Source organism: Chiloscyllium plagiosum, unplaced genomic scaffold, assembly GCF_037043375.1.
Source record: "Chiloscyllium plagiosum isolate Xiang-an unplaced genomic scaffold, Cpla_swu_hap1 HiC_scaffold_17, whole genome shotgun sequence".
Lineage (NCBI taxonomy): Eukaryota > Metazoa > Chordata > Chondrichthyes > Orectolobiformes > Hemiscylliidae > Chiloscyllium > Chiloscyllium plagiosum.
The window spans coordinates 65,021,398-65,039,475 of NW_028270155.1; the positions used below are offsets into that span (position 1 = coordinate 65,021,398).

Below are 18,078 nucleotides of genomic sequence, written 5' to 3' on the forward strand. Positions count from 1 at the left end.
TTTGTTTGGTTGGGGGGGGGGGCCTCTAGCTTTATCACTCTTCCCCATAAGTGGAATTATTCTCCATGTCAGCTCTGGCAACACATTTCAATAGCTAAGAGATTACTATTAGAAAACCTCTCCATTTTCTCTTTTCAAGAGAAAAAGTACCCACCTTGTTCATTCTTGGGACCAAAGATGAGCTTGCCAACATCCACGTTGTTAGTTTCCCTTTTTGATCCAGAGTGTTGAGGTTCACATTAGCATTTCTTTTCTCAAGAAAAAGACTGGATAGACTGGGGCATGAGAGGTGACCTCATACAAGTTTATAAAATAATGAGAGATGTAATTAGAGTTGATGCTAGTTGTCTTTTCCCGAAGATGGGGAACTTCAAGACTAGGGGGCATGTTTTTAAGGTGAGAGGAGAGAGATTTTAAAAGGACATCAGAGGCAAATCTTTTACATGGAGGGTGGTTTGTGTGTGGAATGAACTTCCTGAGGAAGTGGTGGATGCGGGTGCAGTTACAAAGTTGATAAGACATTTGGATGGATACATGAGTAGGAAAGATTAGGAGGGATATGGGCCAGGAGCAGACAGGTGGAAATAATTTAATTTGGGATTATGTTCAGCATGGACTGGTTGGACCGAAGGGTCTGCTTCCATGCTGTATGACTCTATGATGAAATCTACTGATGTCGTGTTTTGCTGCACTATGCATTGGGTTGTCCAGGTGATTGGCACATTCTCCCTCTCTGGCGCCATCAAGTTTCTCATTGGGAGCAACCCATCTTATATATAATAATTTAAAAACGATTGAATTTGAATCACCCAGCTTCAGAAAAACGAATCAATGTCTTGTTATTTTTTTTTCACGCCAGATGACCGTGTTTTAACTTCGCAAGATCATTTCACCTTTGCCAAAACTGTGGGTAGGAAGTGGAAGGAGGTTGGCCGCTTGTTAAAGAAAAACTGCCGAGGTCTTCGGGATCCTGCCATTGACAATATAGCTTTTGAGTACGAACGGGAAGGATTGTATGAACAAGCATATCAACTGCTGCTCAAGTTTATGCAGTGCGAAGGAAGGAAAGCGACAATGAGTAGGCTGGTCAAGGTTTTGGAGGAAACTGAACTGGTGGGAGTTGCTGAGCAGTTGCTGGACTCCTCGAGTAGTTAAGAAGGAAGTGACTGAATCCTAAGGAAAGTTGGAATATTTTATGGTGAGGTGTAAAACTGAAGGGAAATTGTGGGAAGGTAAAGAGTTTTATTACTTGTATTAAAATTAATCATTTTGCCTGAGCAAATGTATTTTTTAATCTGACTGAGGTGAATCTTATGTTAGAGGCAGTCCAGTTCCTTCAGAATTCAAAAGCACTTATTTTTTTAAATAATCTCTGAATCTAGTTCTCATCTATGCATATGCATATTTTTAATACATGCTATGTAGTATTTTCCATATTGATTTGCAAGCCAAAATCTCTATTAATTATGAGATAGCACAAGTATTTCTTTAAGTAATCAAATATTTTCAGAAATGCTTATTTTGAATCTTTTTAACACTTAACGTTAAATTTGAGATCTCCAATGTAAACTTTGGCATGATTTTATTTTATCGTGACAGGAACCAAACTTGTTTTTTGTTTGTTCTGAATTTGTCTTAAATTGTAATGGTCCTCTTTTTACGTGCCAACACGAGCTCATCATGTGAAAATCTCTTCTGACAATGTTGAATGGGTTTGAGCAATTCCTTCCAATTCCTGGTGAACCTCTGCTTGCAGCACAGTTTTATCCCAGAGTCAGCATCCGATCAACTCACCTCTCGTGCCCTCTCTGTGTCAGCCTCTCCCTGCCAGGCCAAGGGAATGATCTGCTGCAATTGGGGGTTGATCGCATTGTTCGGTGTAATTGTAATTGTTCTGCAGCTTTTCCTCTACAATAGCTCTCCTGGGGGTGGTAGTTGTTGATGTGGGGTGATCGAAGTGTCCCATGACCTCACTTTGGATGCAAATGTTTAATCTTCTCTAAAATAACATTAGGGACGTTAGGATGAAGACATCTTTCTGTCTCTCCCCTACTAATTCGAGCCCGCTTTCAAAACATCTAAAGTCTGTGTTCTAGCAGCACCTTTGTCCTTAAGCAGGCTGGACTCTCCCTTGGATGTAGATTAGAAGGGGCAGCTTGCAGTCTCAAATGTATGCCTTAAAAAGCAAATGCAGCATCCCCCCCGAGACTTGTACAATAGCAGCCACTGGATCCATCCAAATAAGAGGCCAGGAATCTGAATTTGGCGATCGGCAGGTTTATTTCTTCAAAAAAAAGAAATTATGGGTGCAGCCTGTGACCATTCACTGATGTAATAAGATGGATTATAGGTGGAAATAAATGCCTAAAAGACAATTAAACTTCTCTAGGAAATTGACATATTTTGTCACCATAAATCAGTGACTTTGACTCTGATCATCGAAAAAGAGCAGGAAACACTTGAACTCTCAATTTTCAATGCTTATGGGTCTGGATAGACAGACCTGTTCGACAATAAAGCTCACCCAACAAACAGTTCTTGAAGAACTTTAGCCTCTCTTCTTTCGATATTCAATGAAGCATGGTAATGGTCATTCTGTAATTAGTGGTAATGATTCCAGTGGTAGTTACATCTTGTTTATTGTGTTACTGTAAGGCAGCCCCAGAGGCTTTTTTTTTTAAATGACTGGTAAAACATTTGCCAGCAGATTGACACAGGAGACTAAACCTTAGTGTGTAATCCTGATCTGTTTCTATTCCTTCATGTGTGTAAGAATCTCCAGTCTAGAGGGCACCATGACAGTCTACTCTTACTTTGCATGATAACTAAAACCCAGTAGGTACATAAAATTGACTTCATTTGACCTTCTCTCTTGGGAAGTAACTTCTTCCTGCCCTTTGCTTCTAGTCAGAAACCATCTGAGGCTTGGGGCAGCAGATTTTTTGGTGAGTCAGGACATTGTTGGTTTCTGTCCCGCTCCAGGGAGAGACATAATGCAGGCTGACCCTTTAATGTAATACCGAGGAAGAGCTGCACTATGTAAGTTGCCTTCTTTCAATTGAGATTATAGAATCATAGAACCCCTACAGTGCAGAAGGAGGCCGTTTGGCCCACCAAGTTTACATCGACCCTCCAAAGAGAATCCCACACAAACCAAGTCCCCGACTGTTGGAGGAGACCAGAGCACCCGTAGGAAACTCACGCAGACTTGGAGAGAATGTGCAAACTCCATACAGATAGCTGCACCAGGCTGGATTCAAACCAGGGTTCCTGGCACTGTGAGTCAGCAGTGCTAATCACTGAGCCACGTGCCATCCTTAAGATGTTAAGCAAGGTCTCTAAGGTTCCTCTAGCATTATTTGTGGTAGAAAATGGAAATTTTTCTGCTGTCCTGTTCAATACGTATCCCTCAGCCAAGATTGCTAAACCAGTTTGTTTAGTCCTATTCTCATTGTCGTTTGTGGGAGCCTACTGTGCTCAATCTGACTGCCACATTTCCTGTGTTGTAGCAATGGCCATACTTTTAAAAATAAAACTTTATTGGCTGTTTAGTACTTTGCAACATCCTGAGGTTGTCAACGGTGCTATGGAAATGCACATCATTTCTTCCTTTGGACATATTATGTTATATCAGTTGGATGCCTGTGCCTTTGAGATGTATTAGAAAAGACAGTCATGACTGCGCTCCAGTTTATCTTTCGCTCTAAGATGAAAGCTGTTTGTGTTCTGACCTCTTCAATGACATCCAGAATCTGTATCAAACATTCATTATACATCGATGAAAACTAAAGCTGTCCCTGCTTCAACACTGTCTTGACCCCAAATAAATTAGGACTCTGTACAACAACAAAGTGACACATTCTAGCTCCAGGCATCTCATGGCATTTCTCGCTCAGTTTTTCAACTACGTGCAAGTCTTCAACATTGACTGTTGCTGCCCAAACTTATTTTTCAATGAACCCAAAATAACATAACAAAGAAAGTAGACCATTGCTCTGGGTTGAGCCTCAATCCAAATCCCAAAGGGGAAAGGTCAGTGGCCTTTCTTTTATCAGTTCATTCATGGAATGAGGGCATTAGGTGTCAACCACATAGTGGGTCTGGGGTCACATGTAGGCCAGACCAGGTAAGGATGGCAGTTTCCTTCCCTAAAGGGCATTAGTGAACCAGATGTTTTTTTCCAATAATCAACAATTATGTTCATCATTATGTTCATCATTAATGATAAATGTTCATCATTAGACTCTTAATTTCAGATTTGTTTTATTATTAAATTCAAAGTCTACCATCTGTTGTGACGGTATTCAAACTCTGGTCTCCAGAACACTATCTGGGTCTTTGGCGTAATAATCCAGTGATAATACACAAGGCCATTACCTCTTTGTCTCGTGTCCAATTGTTTAAAGACATACTTCTAAGACATTTGATGATTTAATTGGAAATTTCAAATCTTTGTCTTTATCCTTTTGTGTTAATTGTATGAGCTTCCTCATGTTTGAACTGTATGTTTTTTATTATCATTTGTTCCTATTCAGACTGTGCTGATTTATAATTGTCTATTTCTTCCTTGTATTGTCAGTATTTAAAGTATTCATTGAGGCTTCATCTCCAAAGCCAAGTTAATGCTAGTTTTGGTATGTATGTTGTCAGTTGGTTTGTCTCATGGTAAAATAACAACTGGAAAGTAGGTGAATCATTCCATGTGTTCTTGACTGAAGGACCCCATACAGTATTCAGGAGATGTCTCAAACACACAAACCCACGTGCATGGCATATACATCTTCATTTTTGCTGCTTCCTGCTCTTGTTGTTTTTGAGTTGTCAATGTGTCTGCTGTTACATATCGCTTAGTGCTGAATCAACTGTGCAAATGCAAATATTCTTTTATACAGAATTAAACAAATTTTGATTTATCAGATGGTATATTGGAGCAGTTTCATTTTGGCATTTCACTGTTAAAACATTGTCGTCTACCGGAGAGGACCTATGTTCAAAGTTTCACACTATCCAGACCCCTTGATCAGATCACTGCCTGTAACTCTGTCTAACCTAACCTTGACACCAACTTTCAGTATTATTTGACTTAAAAATAGTGTCAAGGATCTCCAGATGTGTGTGGCCATCCATGGTGGTCTCTTCCTCCAGCAATAAACTCCAGGATCTCTGTCTATTCTTCCATTCACTTTATTCCCATTTGTATCAGTGGTGAATCAGTTGCACTCTGCCCACAGAGTCGAAAGGTTCAAGTTTCAAGTCCCTGTCCACAATTTGAGCACAAAAGCCAAGGTCGACACTCCAGTGTAGTACTGAGGGAATAGTTGGAGGCCCCATCTTTCAGAGAAGACCTTAAATTGAGGGCCTGTCTGCTTATTTTGGGCGAAGCCAAAAAATCATATTATACTATTGTGAAGATCAGTAAATTAAGAACAAAGATAATGATTTAAGCAAGTATTGAATGAGATAAAAAGGAACCAGACTTTGAAGACATGAAAGGAACCTTTGGCAAATTAAGCGGATTTAATCTGGGAAATATTTAATGGTGGACTTGAGAGGCCACAGAAGGCAAATGAGGAGTATGTTCACATGCGGCGTCCATGATGAATAGTGAGTTTAAATTAAGTGTGAAACCTGAATTATTTGTAGAGCAGATAATTAAAATGAAAGCCAAGACACAATATAAGAAAGGTAAATTAAGGCTGAGAGAGTAAATTAGGAAACATGTATACCACATATGCATGGAGTGAACACATTAGCTTGTAAGAAAGTCTTTACAATTTGCTGCATTGCCATTAAGAGAACACAACCTTGAAGTAGAGAGTGAGGAAATGAAAGGGATAATGAATAAATTTATTTTTTATCTGTACTTCTCTTACAGGAAGACAAGCTTTATGTAATAACATAAAGATTACTTTGGCTGGGGGTTCCGGTGACCATTACTCTTCCTGGTCTGCATTCTCACCAGCAAAAAGCAGGGGAAGCAAAGGCAGAGGGAGACTCCCAGGATTAGTCTACTACAAGTTCTCTTAGAAATACAGGATAGAAGGCAGACCTTTAGGGATGCAGGACAAAAAGGGGCAATCCTTTGAAAGATGAGACAGTTGGCCACCCTGTTCTCTCTGACAGACTATGCTTTTATTTAAAAAAAGAACTACGATCCGACTTGTTGGGAAAAGGAAGCTTTGAAGGATCCAGGGCCTCCATCTCTCCTTGATCAGCGATGCTCACAATCAGTACATGAGAACCTTGTGACTTAAACATGACAGCCCAACTTGGTAAATTTGTCTCTCCTTCAGGCAACGTATCTTGACAGATAGCACAACCATGGTTATGTTATTCCAATAAGAATGATAGGAGAAATATTTAATATGTATCACCATGCTTGTGAACTTGCCAAAATGCTTCAATTGCAGTTAATTATTTCAAGGTGCTGCAACAATTTTATCTACATCAAGGTTTCACAATGCGATGAATGTCCAACCCATTATTTTTGTAATGTTAGTTGAGAAGAGAATGTTGACTGCATCTGCTGTTCAAATACCAGGGTGATTTCCAGAAGTTTTATAATTGGTGCCATAGGATTAGCAACATCCACCTGAATCACTGCAATAGGCCGCCCGCCAACTTTAATATTAGTATTGTCCCTGAAGGACTAAAAAGCCCAACAAGACCCAACATATCCAGTTGCAATTCTATCATTGACTGTGCATTGAAGGAAGCAATGGAATGCCATGGTTTGGTCATGCTGACTGAAATCATTGATATACTACAGCTACTGAATAATAGCAAAGACCCTTTATGACTCCCAGCTTGTTGGCACTGATAGCCACTGAGAAAATGTGGTTACTGTAAACCAGCCACTTGACATTAGCTGACCATGCAACAAATATTCATCTACTCTTCCTTTAACTATGCAATATTCTTAGTCTTCATGACCATCTATAACAAAGCTTCGCATGCGTACCTCTTTCTTTGCTGTGATGAAACTTTGTTGCTGACTGACCAACCAAAGGGATAGTTTTTTCCAGCTTTCCCTTTCAAACCAGTTCCTAATGTTAAATACCATTACTAAATTTCTACTTTGTCTCTGCTATTCTAGCAAAATAACTTCCCATTATAAAGGTGAAAGGTGCAGAATGAAGAAAGGTACCTTTCTTTGAAATGATGTTCCCTCACCAACCCCCCTAGCTGGCTGGTACAAGAATTGAAAATACGACAATTTCTTCTGCATTTGGACTTGGGGTAAATTGTTGGTGTCCTGAAGAAGAAGCTGTTCTTTGCTGTGTTCTTATTCATTATCTGACCTGAGAATGTATGTTGAGAGCGTGATTGAAAGGAACTGCATGCCTCACCTGACTGAGGATTAATCTCTTTTCCATTAGTACTCCTCTTTCACAAGCTGGGTATCAGAAAATTGTTCATATTGAAACCTTTCCTCAGAATTATCCAAAACTGGATTTGCCTGTTTCTCACATTTCCCCCAGTGTTTCAATCTCAGCACTGTACATTCCTTACTCTCCCATCTTGTCCATCCCCTTTTATTGAAAGCTTCCCACTAGCCCTCTCTGACCTTGACTAACTTGCTGAGCTACTTTTAGCTACTTCCACCACAGTAACTCAGTTCAGAATCTGCAACTCAATTTCAAGCATATGGTGACACAGCAGGGGATTGTTATGTTTATATAGAAATACACCTCGTGAGGTGGGCAGTTGGACTGTGCTGCTGATGTTCAATAGCTTATAATGCATTCTATAGTAAGCAATATAGGCTTCATGGAAGTAAAGGAACTTAGTATTAAAATTTGTGACAAAGAGGGAACCTTGGGAAAGATAGATGAGCTCTGATCCATGGAAACTGTTGTCTTGCCACCATCTGACATTGTACAGACAACGTAAAACTCACACTGGGAATCACATCATTAATACTGCTTGATTTATGTTGTCTGTTTCTATACCCTTCACAGCAATAGGGACTCAGCATAATACAGGACAAAGAGAATTCAGCCCCATGTAGAGTTTCAGGAGAGTAAAGCTACGCTGGATGGTGTGTACTTTGTGCTAGGCATATTATAGGTAAGGCAGGTTAATTCAGGACATGATTATCACAATTCCATGTGTCAGTGTTGTCATCACAGAGACGTGGTTGAGGAGGAGCAGGACTAGTAACTCAACATTCTGTGTGTGCAAGCCTCAAACAAGATAGGATAGGGTGTAACAGAGGTGATGGTGTTGCATTAGGAGTCAGTTATGGCAGTAAGGATGGACAATATCTTGGAAGGGTCTTCAAATGATGCACAGTTTAGGAATTAACATGGGCACTATTATAGTCCCCAAACAGTCAGCAGACAATAAAATTCACTGAGGTATGTAAAACCAATATTAGGGCACTTGTATTAGGAGTTTTTAACTTCCCCAACATTAATTGGGCTCGTTATTCTGGAAAGGGTTTAAAGCAGGCGAATTTCCTGAAATGTATTCAGGAGAGTTTGATACATAAACACCTAGAAAGTTTAATAATGGAGCCTGCACTGTCGGACCTAATTCTGGGATCGAGGATGGACACATGTTCGAATGGGCAGTCGGGGAGTGTTTGAGTGATAGCGAACACAGCACAATATGATTTCGGTTTGCTGTGGAAAAGGAGTAAGATGGTCTGGCAAAATAGGTTTTGGATTGGGGGGAAGGTGGGTTTTATTTAAAATAAGGTGGGAACAGCTACTTGGGGGGGAAATCTACAACAGAACAGTGGACAGTGCCCAAAAAGGTAATGGGGAGACTACAGACCTAATGTTCGATTTAGGGTGACATGTAGGAGAAACAAGCCGAGAACCCTGGATGTCCAGGCATATTCAGGACTGCATAAGAGAGATTTTTAGCAGTTATAAAGGGAGCAACTCAGTAGAGGCTGTAGTGGAGTATAGAAAATGCTGAGTGGAGGTAGAATCTTAAGAAAGCAAGTTGGAAAGAAAAAGGGGGCATGAGAAAGCACTTTGTGTGTAAAATTAGGGACAATCCCAAAATATTCTATAAATATTTAAGGGACAAGTAGAGCCCGTAAGCAACCAAGGGGCATTCTATATGTAGAGACTTTATGTAGGAATACTTCACATTCCACCTTCCTTTGGAAGGAAGGTGATGTAGGTGTAGAATTTGGGGAAAGGGGACTGAGGTTCTCGAGCAGATTTATTGTTGGGGGGGGGGGGAAGCAGAGGGAGTTTGGATGTATTGGAGGTGTCTGTAGGCTTAAAATTGGGTAGATTGCCAGATTTGATGTGTTGTATCCCAGATTGCTGTGGGAGGTGAGGGAGCATATTACAGGAACTCTGATCCAAATTTTTAATTCCTCTTTGGCCACAGATGCCTGAGTACTAGAGCATAGCTAATGTTCCACCTTGCAAGAATGGTGTCAGGAATTACAGACCAGCAAGTCTCATTAGTGGTAGGGATACCATTAGAGAAAATTCTAAAGGATGAATTTATCTCCACTTGGAAGGGTGTGGTTTGATAAAGGATAGTCAGCGTAGCTTTGCCAGAGGGAGGTCATGCTTGTTATGGACCTGACCAAACTCCCTCAAAATATATTAAGAAGGTAGTCTGGACTCAAACTATTATTTATTTTAAAGGTAAGTTTAAGGCATTGAGGTCCAAATGCAATTTGATTGATCAAACTACTAACTTTACTCAAAATGCACTTTATTTTTACACTAAAGTTAAAATACAGACAGAATAAAAAATAAAATAATTGGCTTAACTATATTGGAGGGATATGGGCCGGGTGCTGGTAGGTGGGACTAGATTGGGTTGGGATATCTGGTCGGCATGACGGGTTGGACCGAAGGGTCTGTTTCCATGCTATGACTCTATAATAAAATAATATATATTAACTACTAATTAACTGTTCCAATGTAGTGACATCTCAGAAACATATCCTTGGCAAAAGCAAATTCAGTAAAATAAGTTGTCTCACATGCAATTGTAGCAGCAGGAAGGGAACCCCAGCTTTTAGCTGTAACAGAGATGAATAAGAGCCTCCACATTGAGCTTCAAGACACCAGCCATAACTGCTACTGAAAGCTAAAACTAAAATCTTGGTTCGGTGGGAGCTTAACCGTACCCATTCAGGCTGCTTCTATTGTTCAGCTGTAAAAAGAAAAATCCAAGGCCTCCCAAGCTGTTTACTTTATTGGCTTTGGAGCAAACTGCTCAATACCTCTGACTCGATCTTTCTTCGCAAAAAAAAGGACAGAATACACCTTTTAAAGAGACAGTACTGACACATGCTCAACCGATTTGATTTAATTTTCCGAGGTGGTGATCAGGTGTGTAGATCAAGGAAGTGCAGTAGATGTGGTTTATAATTTCATCAAAGCCTTTGACAAGATCACACATGGGATATTAATAAAGGAGGTAAAAGGTCATGGGATCCAGAGTAACTTGGCAAGTTGGATCTCAAATCGGCTTAGTGGTAGGAGACAGACGGGTTGTGGGGGTAGGAAGCTGTTTGTGAGATTAGAGGCTGATGTCCAGTGGTGTACGACAGGAATCAGTGCTGGTTTATATATAAATGTTGTAAATGAGATGTGGGGGGAAGAGAGGCTGTGATGATAATATTGATTAGATGGTAATAGTGGGGAAGAAGGTCTTGGATTATAGGATGGTATAGTAGGGTTGATTAGGCCATAGCTGGAGTATTATGTACAGTTCTGGTCACCACACAATAGGAATAAGGTGATTGGACTGGAGGCTGAAAAGAAAAATGCTTTTTTTCTTGAAAGCAGAGAGGTTGATGGGAGACCTGGTTGAGATGTATAAGATTATGAGGGTGGATGGAAAGCAGCTGTTCCCCAAAGTTGAAGGGTCAAAAATTTGGACGCATCATTTTAATGCAAAGGACAGGAAGTTTAGAGAGGATTTGAGGAAAGATGTTTTCACCCAGAGGGAGGTGGGAGTCCAGAATGCACTGAATGGGAGGGTAGCTGAGATAGGAAACCTCACAACCTTTAAAAAGTGCATTTGACGAGCACTTGAAATCTCAAGAGCCGGAAAGTTGTATTAAGTGCAGATTCGATGGGCCAAAGTGCCTCTTCTATGCTGCATGACTCCATAAATCGATGACTCAATGTACTCTCCTACAGCAGTGGGCGGATGGAAAATTTCAAAAGGAGCCAAAATAAGTCAGTGGTGAAAGTTAAGGTATATAGTCTCCCCCTGTGATAGTGCATGGAACTCAGACAAAAATAAGAATGTGCTACAGGATATTAAAATAAGAAAGGTGAAGATATAGAAAGGTCAGGGCCACGGGAAATCAAGGCCAGGGAAATGATATATCAGAAGGCTAAGGGCAAAGTAGCAACAGGGAAAGGAAAATAGAACCTCAAAGGAAAAGTAAAATAAATTGGACTGTACAGGGAAAGGAATATACACAGCGCTAATGAAGTATTGAGGAGAAATAACGGAACTGCAATCCAAGGGGGATCTCTGAAAATGAGGAAATAGTTATCAATATGAATTTGGAACTTCTGCTCCATCAGCTTGTGAGGTAATGACGCTTGTTAGAACAAGAGATTATTCACGACTATTGGAATAGTTGAATCGTGCCTCTGTCACTGTGTGGGTGCTTGACCTGGCAAGTGATGGAGAACAGTCAGAATGCTTTTGATGCTGTTCCCAAAAAAAATTGTTAGGTTAAACAACAGAGGGTATTTTTAATGGTCTAAGAAATCAAATGCTTGACCTGAGAATTTGTTTGCTTTTTAAATCAATGAACGAAGTTTCACAAAATAATTCTAAGTTGGATTTGGATGGAACAATTGATTGGTGTCAGAAAGGTTGCAATACTCCCTACAGCTTGAATTATAGCTGGCCTAGGATCAGTTGTGTGTAAGATCATAGAGTTATTGAGATGTACAGCATGGAAAGAGACCCTTCGGTCCAAATTGTCCATGCCAACCAGATGTCCTAAATTAATCTAGTCTCATTTGCCAGCATTTGGCCCATGTCCCTTTAAACCCTTTGTTTCATGTACCTATCTGATGCCTTTTAAATGCTGTAATTGTACCAGCCTCCTCCAGCAGCTCATTCCATGCATGCACCACCCTCAGTGTGGAAAGTGTTCCCCCTTAGATCCCTTTTAAATCTTTCCCGTCTCACCTTAATCCGATGCCCTCTAGTTTTGAATGCCCCTCCCCTGGAGAAAAGACCTTGACTATTCACCCTATTCATACCCTTCGTGAATCGAGAAGGTCTCCCCACCACCTTAGCCTCCAACGCTACAGGGAAAATAGCCCAGCCTATTCAGCCTCTCCCTATAGTTAAGCCCTCTAACCTCGGCAATATTTTTATAAGTCTTTTCTGAACCCTTTCAAGTTTCACAACATCAGTTGTAGGTAAGACTGGTTTCAATAGGTAAGCATTACGTTTCAGTGAGATTAAGAAACTCAAGCTGAGGTATCTCCCTATAATTCTGTTTCTCCCCTTTCTGAGAAGGTTATTGACAAATTGCTGAGATTTAATTTTACAGCAGATAGTTGGTGTCCAGGTCCTCCCCTTAATTGTCAACATTCATACAAAGGACTTGGTGATGGATGTAGGCAGTTTGTCCAGCTGTAGATGGCAAGCTAGCCAAGCCTCCTCCTAGTAGGAGTGAGTCACTCAGTTAATTTTCCATTTTAACAGATTCAAGAAAGAGGATTTTATGTTGTGTAGAAGGTTGTGTCCCCGCCTCTGAGCCAAAAGCATTGGATTGAAGTCTCATCCTTGACTTGTTGGTCCTGCTGATGCTATAACCAGACAAGCCAGATAAATCATTTTTGTTTTGCTTTGCTTAGTTAGTTAATGTTGTGGTTATTCACGGAAACATATTTATTTGAGGCAGCAGACATTCTTAACAGCAGACTGGACACTTATTACACAGAAGAACAAAAACAAACCAACCAGTTTATAAATAAATAACATGAAGTTGTGCAATCATCAGCGAACAATGTTCAGCATCATTCATAACTCCTCAGATACTGAAGCAGTCCATGTTCAAAAGAAACAATATGTGGACAATAGCCAGGCTTAGACTGACAAGTGGCAAGTAACATTTGCATCACACAGACGTCAGGCAATGACCAAATCCAACAAGATACAATCTAACCACCATCCCTGATATTATGTGGTGTCACCATCACTGAATCTCACAGTATTATCTTTGTGAGGGTTGCCATTGACTAGAAACTCAACTGGACTCACCACATAAACACAGTGGCTACAAGAGCAGGTCAGAGGGCAGGAATACTGCAGCAAGTAACTCCCCTCCTGATTCCCCAAAGCCTGCCCACTATCTACAAGTCAGCTGTATGATGGAATACTCCCCACTTGACTAGATGGATGCAGCTCCAACAACACTCAAGAAGCTTGACACCATGTAGGACGAAGCAGCCTACCTGATTTGGCACCACATCCACAAGCATCCACTCCCTTCACTACTGACACATTGAAGCTGCACTGTGTACTATCTATAAGATGCACTGTAGACATTCACCAAAGATCCTTAGACAGCACCCTCCAAATCCACGATTACTTCCATCTAGAAGGACAAGGGCAACAGATATATGGGAAACCCACCACCTGCAAATTCCCCTCCAAGCCACTCACCAGCCTGACTTAGAAATATATCACCATTCCTTCACTGTTGCTGGGTCAAAATCCTGGAATTCCCTCCCTAAGGGCATTGTGGGTCAACCTATAGCAGATGGACTGCAGCGGTTCAAGAGGGAAGCTCACCAGCACCTTCTCAAGGGCAACTAGGGACGGGCAATAAATGTTGGCCAGCCAGCAATACCCACATCTCACGAGTGAATGAAAAAAATTGCAGTGAGAAAGATCCTAACACACACATTGAACAACGTTCCAAACAGTGTGCCAACACTATCTGATGGAGAGTTCAGTCTAATGAAATTATACCCCTATCTCAACATTTAAGTTAAATTTCTACTCAACCGATTTCTTCTTGTTTCCCTGTCTTGAGATGTAGGGACAGTTTTTTGATTCCTCTTTGAATCCGATGGCGTGAACTTCTTACAATTCTAATGGCTGAAACTTTCTTTCCCCCCAATTCTAACCTGAGTATTTCAAACCCAAACTCCCTGGCTTGAAGTTTCACACATAAGAAAAAGCACCATGGCTGCTATAATAGAGATTATGGTGCTGGAAAAGCACAGCAAGTCAGGTAGCATCTGAGGAGCAGGAGAATCAACATTTCAGGCACGAATCTCTGATGAAGGGCTTATGCCCGAAACATCGATTCTCCTGCTCTTCAGATGCTGCCTGACCTGCTGTGCTTTTCCAGCACCACACTCTCGACTCTGATCTCCAGCATCTGCAGTCCTCACTTTCTCCATGGCTGCTATGGTGACTGGTTCCCACTGAACTGAACTGAACCCTGTTAGGAGAGAAGTGCAAACTTGATTCCACTCTTAATTCCTATCACCAAAAAACCTGGTGTTTCTGAACTGAGCTGAAACAATAGTTTAATGTGTTTATGACACCTAAAATTATAGCCCAAAATATGAACACTTTATTCCATGAAAACCCCAGAGTTTCTCCTAAACCCCAAATAGCAATTGATATCTTTATTAATCTGGCACATTTATTTCACAGAATGATCCTCTCACCTTTTTCTACTCCTTCCATTTATGCAGAAGTTTTCCTGATGCTACATCTGAATGAACTAACTACGATGTTAAGGAAATGCTTCCATGGACTCTCCCTTCAGCAGGAACCATTTTTCTCATCTATTCCATCAAATACTTTAATGATCTTTAAATACCTCAAATAGATCGCCCCTTGATCTTAGTCTTCAATCCTCAAGGAAATACAAACCTGATCTTTTCAACCTGACCAAATTATTTAAAAGCATCTGACGTGCACTCCCTCCAAGTTGCCAAAGTGCTGGGAATTCTGATGAAATGCTTGTATTTGCCTCCAATTACAATCAGCCAACCTCCATCTCCACCACCTTTTTATGTCTTCAATCAGGTCATCACCACCAAAACAAAGTTTAAAAAATGGACATCTGGGCCTAATATTACAAGACGTGTCCTATGCATTTTGAAGGATCTTAATAATTAATCATTTTGACACAAAGCAAGTGAGGCATTGAATTACACTTTGTTTCACTGTGGTTAGTTGTGATACAATTCTAAATAATGAACTATTGTTTCTTTCCAGCTGGTTCCATTGTTCTATGTCTTTGTTCTGATTTGGGCTCTTGTTGAATTGTGTTCTCAGCAAAAGGACAGTTTCCCAGATAGCCAGTTTCCTCAAAACCAATATCCCCACTGTTTTGTGTCCCAGAGTAGAAGAGCATGCAGAGGATGAAACATTGCTGTTTACTTACAACAAATCATGCTGAAGACTACAAGGAAGGATCATTACATTCTTCTGTGTTGCATTAACGATGATGGGCTGCTATTTGAACTAAAACTAATACAATTACTTGCAAGTGAGTTTATTCTTAGAAGGAGGAATGCATAATAAGTCACTGGAGATACAAATACTTAGCAAAAATTAAAAATAGAATTGGTATACAAAGGATTTAAGTATCTTTGGAGCATTGTTCTTCCGAAATCTGTTAATGTGCAAGACTATTTGAAACAAGTGTTTAAAGCTCCTGTTGTGATGTTATTATTTCAACAAGGTGATATTTCAGTCCAGTGTCAAGTTCATAGCTCATGTTTGAAGGCCCATGCCTGGCATAGATGGAGAGGTAATTGCCTAAAACAGCTCTCCAGTCACATTTACACTAGTCACCTGAATGCCACCATCTTGGATGGGGTCCTGACATAAGCGGCTTGAGCGCCTGCCTGTTTCAGCTGGAAGACCACATATAACAAGTGAATCAGGGTCCTATTCAGACAGTGTGTCCCTGCTTTAAGTCACACTCTCATGGCCATTTTACATTAGCATGCTTTGCATTTTGTCAGGCCTTCTCTTCCAGAAAAAAAGAGTTCCATCTTCACTTTAACATTGGTGCTGTGGGAACTCTAATTAGTGTTGCACTTCAGATTAGATTTGATTATCTACAGTGTGGAAACAGGCCATTCGGCCCAATAAGTTCACACTGACCCTCTGAAGAGTAACCCACCCAGACCCATTTCCCTCTAACTACTGCACCTAACACTATGGGCAATTTAGCATGGCCAATTCACCTAACCTGCACATCTTTGGACTGTGGGAGGAAACCGGAGCACCCGGAGGAAACACACGCAGACACAGGGAGAATGTGCAAACTCCACACAGAATGTCACCTGAGGCGGGAATCGAACGGGTCCCTGGCGCTGTGAGGCAGCAATGGTAATCACTGAACCACTGTGCTGCAGATTCTGTACTGCCTGGTTTTGCACCATTTATCACATACTGTGACATTGTGCATCATAATGTGAGCTGTGTCCCTTCATCTGGTGTGATAACGCTATTGGACCCCATGACTCACTGCGTCTATGCTGCGAGGAACTCTGTTTCAGTTGTCTGCAAAAGGAGCCAGCTGTCAGTATAAGTTGTAACATTTATGGAACAGACAGTTGTAGGGGCTGCTACATTTGACTGATCCAAGATATTAGTTACATTCAGTACTGTCTCATAATTGGAGTGAGGCCTGTTGTAAGCTTTCAGTAAGTCACGGAAAGCAGGTCAGGGCTCACTAAAGAGCAGTTCCCAGTTACTTGAAAAAGACGACAGAGTGAGACAGGGGCAGCCTCCATTCAGAAAAGCACTTTGAATCTGTACGCTAGGAAGATCACCGATCTGTGCAGTCGGAATTTGGGAAGAACTTTCAGGAGTCAGTTTGTGCGTGATTGACAGTATTGTTGGGACTCCATGAGAAGCCAAGCCCAGTTGGATTAGCCAGATCCACCAGAGTGGAGCTCAGGACACAAACCCAGGGCAGTACAGTTCTGGTGAATCCCACTGTTCATGAAGAAGCTGGAGTTGTATAGGAGTGCAGCGTTTAGAATTCAGGGCAACGCAGCCCCAGGAAAGGAAGCCAAACCACCAGAGTGTAAGTGGTTGTTGAAGCAGTCCATGACAGAGCAGCTGTTAAGGGAGTTTCAAGACTAGCCCATCCAAACTGGAAGGTGTTTAATTGGATTTGGTGACCTGCAGTGTCACTAAGGTCTGAGAACAGAGATTGCTAAGAAACCTATGTGATATAGCTCAACCGCAATTGCTCTCAGATGTGTGGTGTTTGACCACCGTTTGTCTGTTAACCATATTTATCTTTGCACAATCTGAATCTTCCTTGTCAATAATCTTTGCATGTTGGTTTAAGTTTTAATTATAAAAACTTATTCTTTATTGAGTAAAGTAACTTATCTGACCTGTGTCCAGTGCTAAATCACATTCAGTCTGAGAATGTATAATATATAACATATCATATATCACCATTCTGGTTAAATTTAAAATGTGTTTTGAAGAGTGGAGGAGTGGGGTGCACCCAACCCTAACAATACTCTGTACTGAAGCCACTTTACTTACAAAGAGTTTTCTACTGACTCCTTGACTTTTTTCTTGACTCAAGCTGATGTTAATTGTGATTTGATATTTCTACTGCACACAGGTGAGGTTCAATGTCTTTCCTTGTAACAAGTTTGGGGCGGCACGGTGGCACAGTGGTTAGCACTGCTGCCTCACAGCACCAGAGACCTGGGTTCAATTCCCACCTCAGGCGACTGACTGTGTGGAGTTTGCACGTTCTCCCCGTTTCTGCGTGGGTTTCCTCCGGGTGCTCCGGTTTCCTCCCACAGTCCAAAGATGTGCAGGTCAGGTGAATTGGCCATGCTAAACTGCCCGTAGTGTTAGGTTAGGGGTATGGGTGGGTTGCGCTTTGGCGGGGCGGTATGGACTTGTTGGGCCGAAGGGCCTGTTTCCACACTGTAAGTAATCTAAAAAAAAGTTTTGTACAGTCGAAAACCCTTTGGGTGGCTGACTCCCGTGTACGTAACAGGTAAGACAGAGGAGCAATTTTGAAGTAGCTTATTCCACACTTAGAGGCATAGAGACATAGAGATGTACAGCATAGAAACAGACCCTTCGGTCCAA

At 41.2% G+C, this 18,078-nt stretch overlaps 1 protein-coding gene across 1 annotated transcript in view; it reads left to right on the forward strand.

The window, feature by feature from the left end:
* Positions 1-4,913, forward strand: part of LOC122558526 (tumor necrosis factor receptor type 1-associated DEATH domain protein) — a 36,837-nt gene extending 31,924 nt beyond the window's left edge. Inside the window, exon 5 of the mRNA XM_043707216.2 lies at positions 860-4,913. Within this exon, the coding sequence (XP_043563151.1) occupies positions 860-1,155 (296 nt within the window). The 3' untranslated portion in view covers positions 1,156-4,913. The remainder of the gene's footprint in view (positions 1-859) is intronic.
* The last annotated feature ends 13,165 nt before the right edge of the window (positions 4,914-18,078 follow it).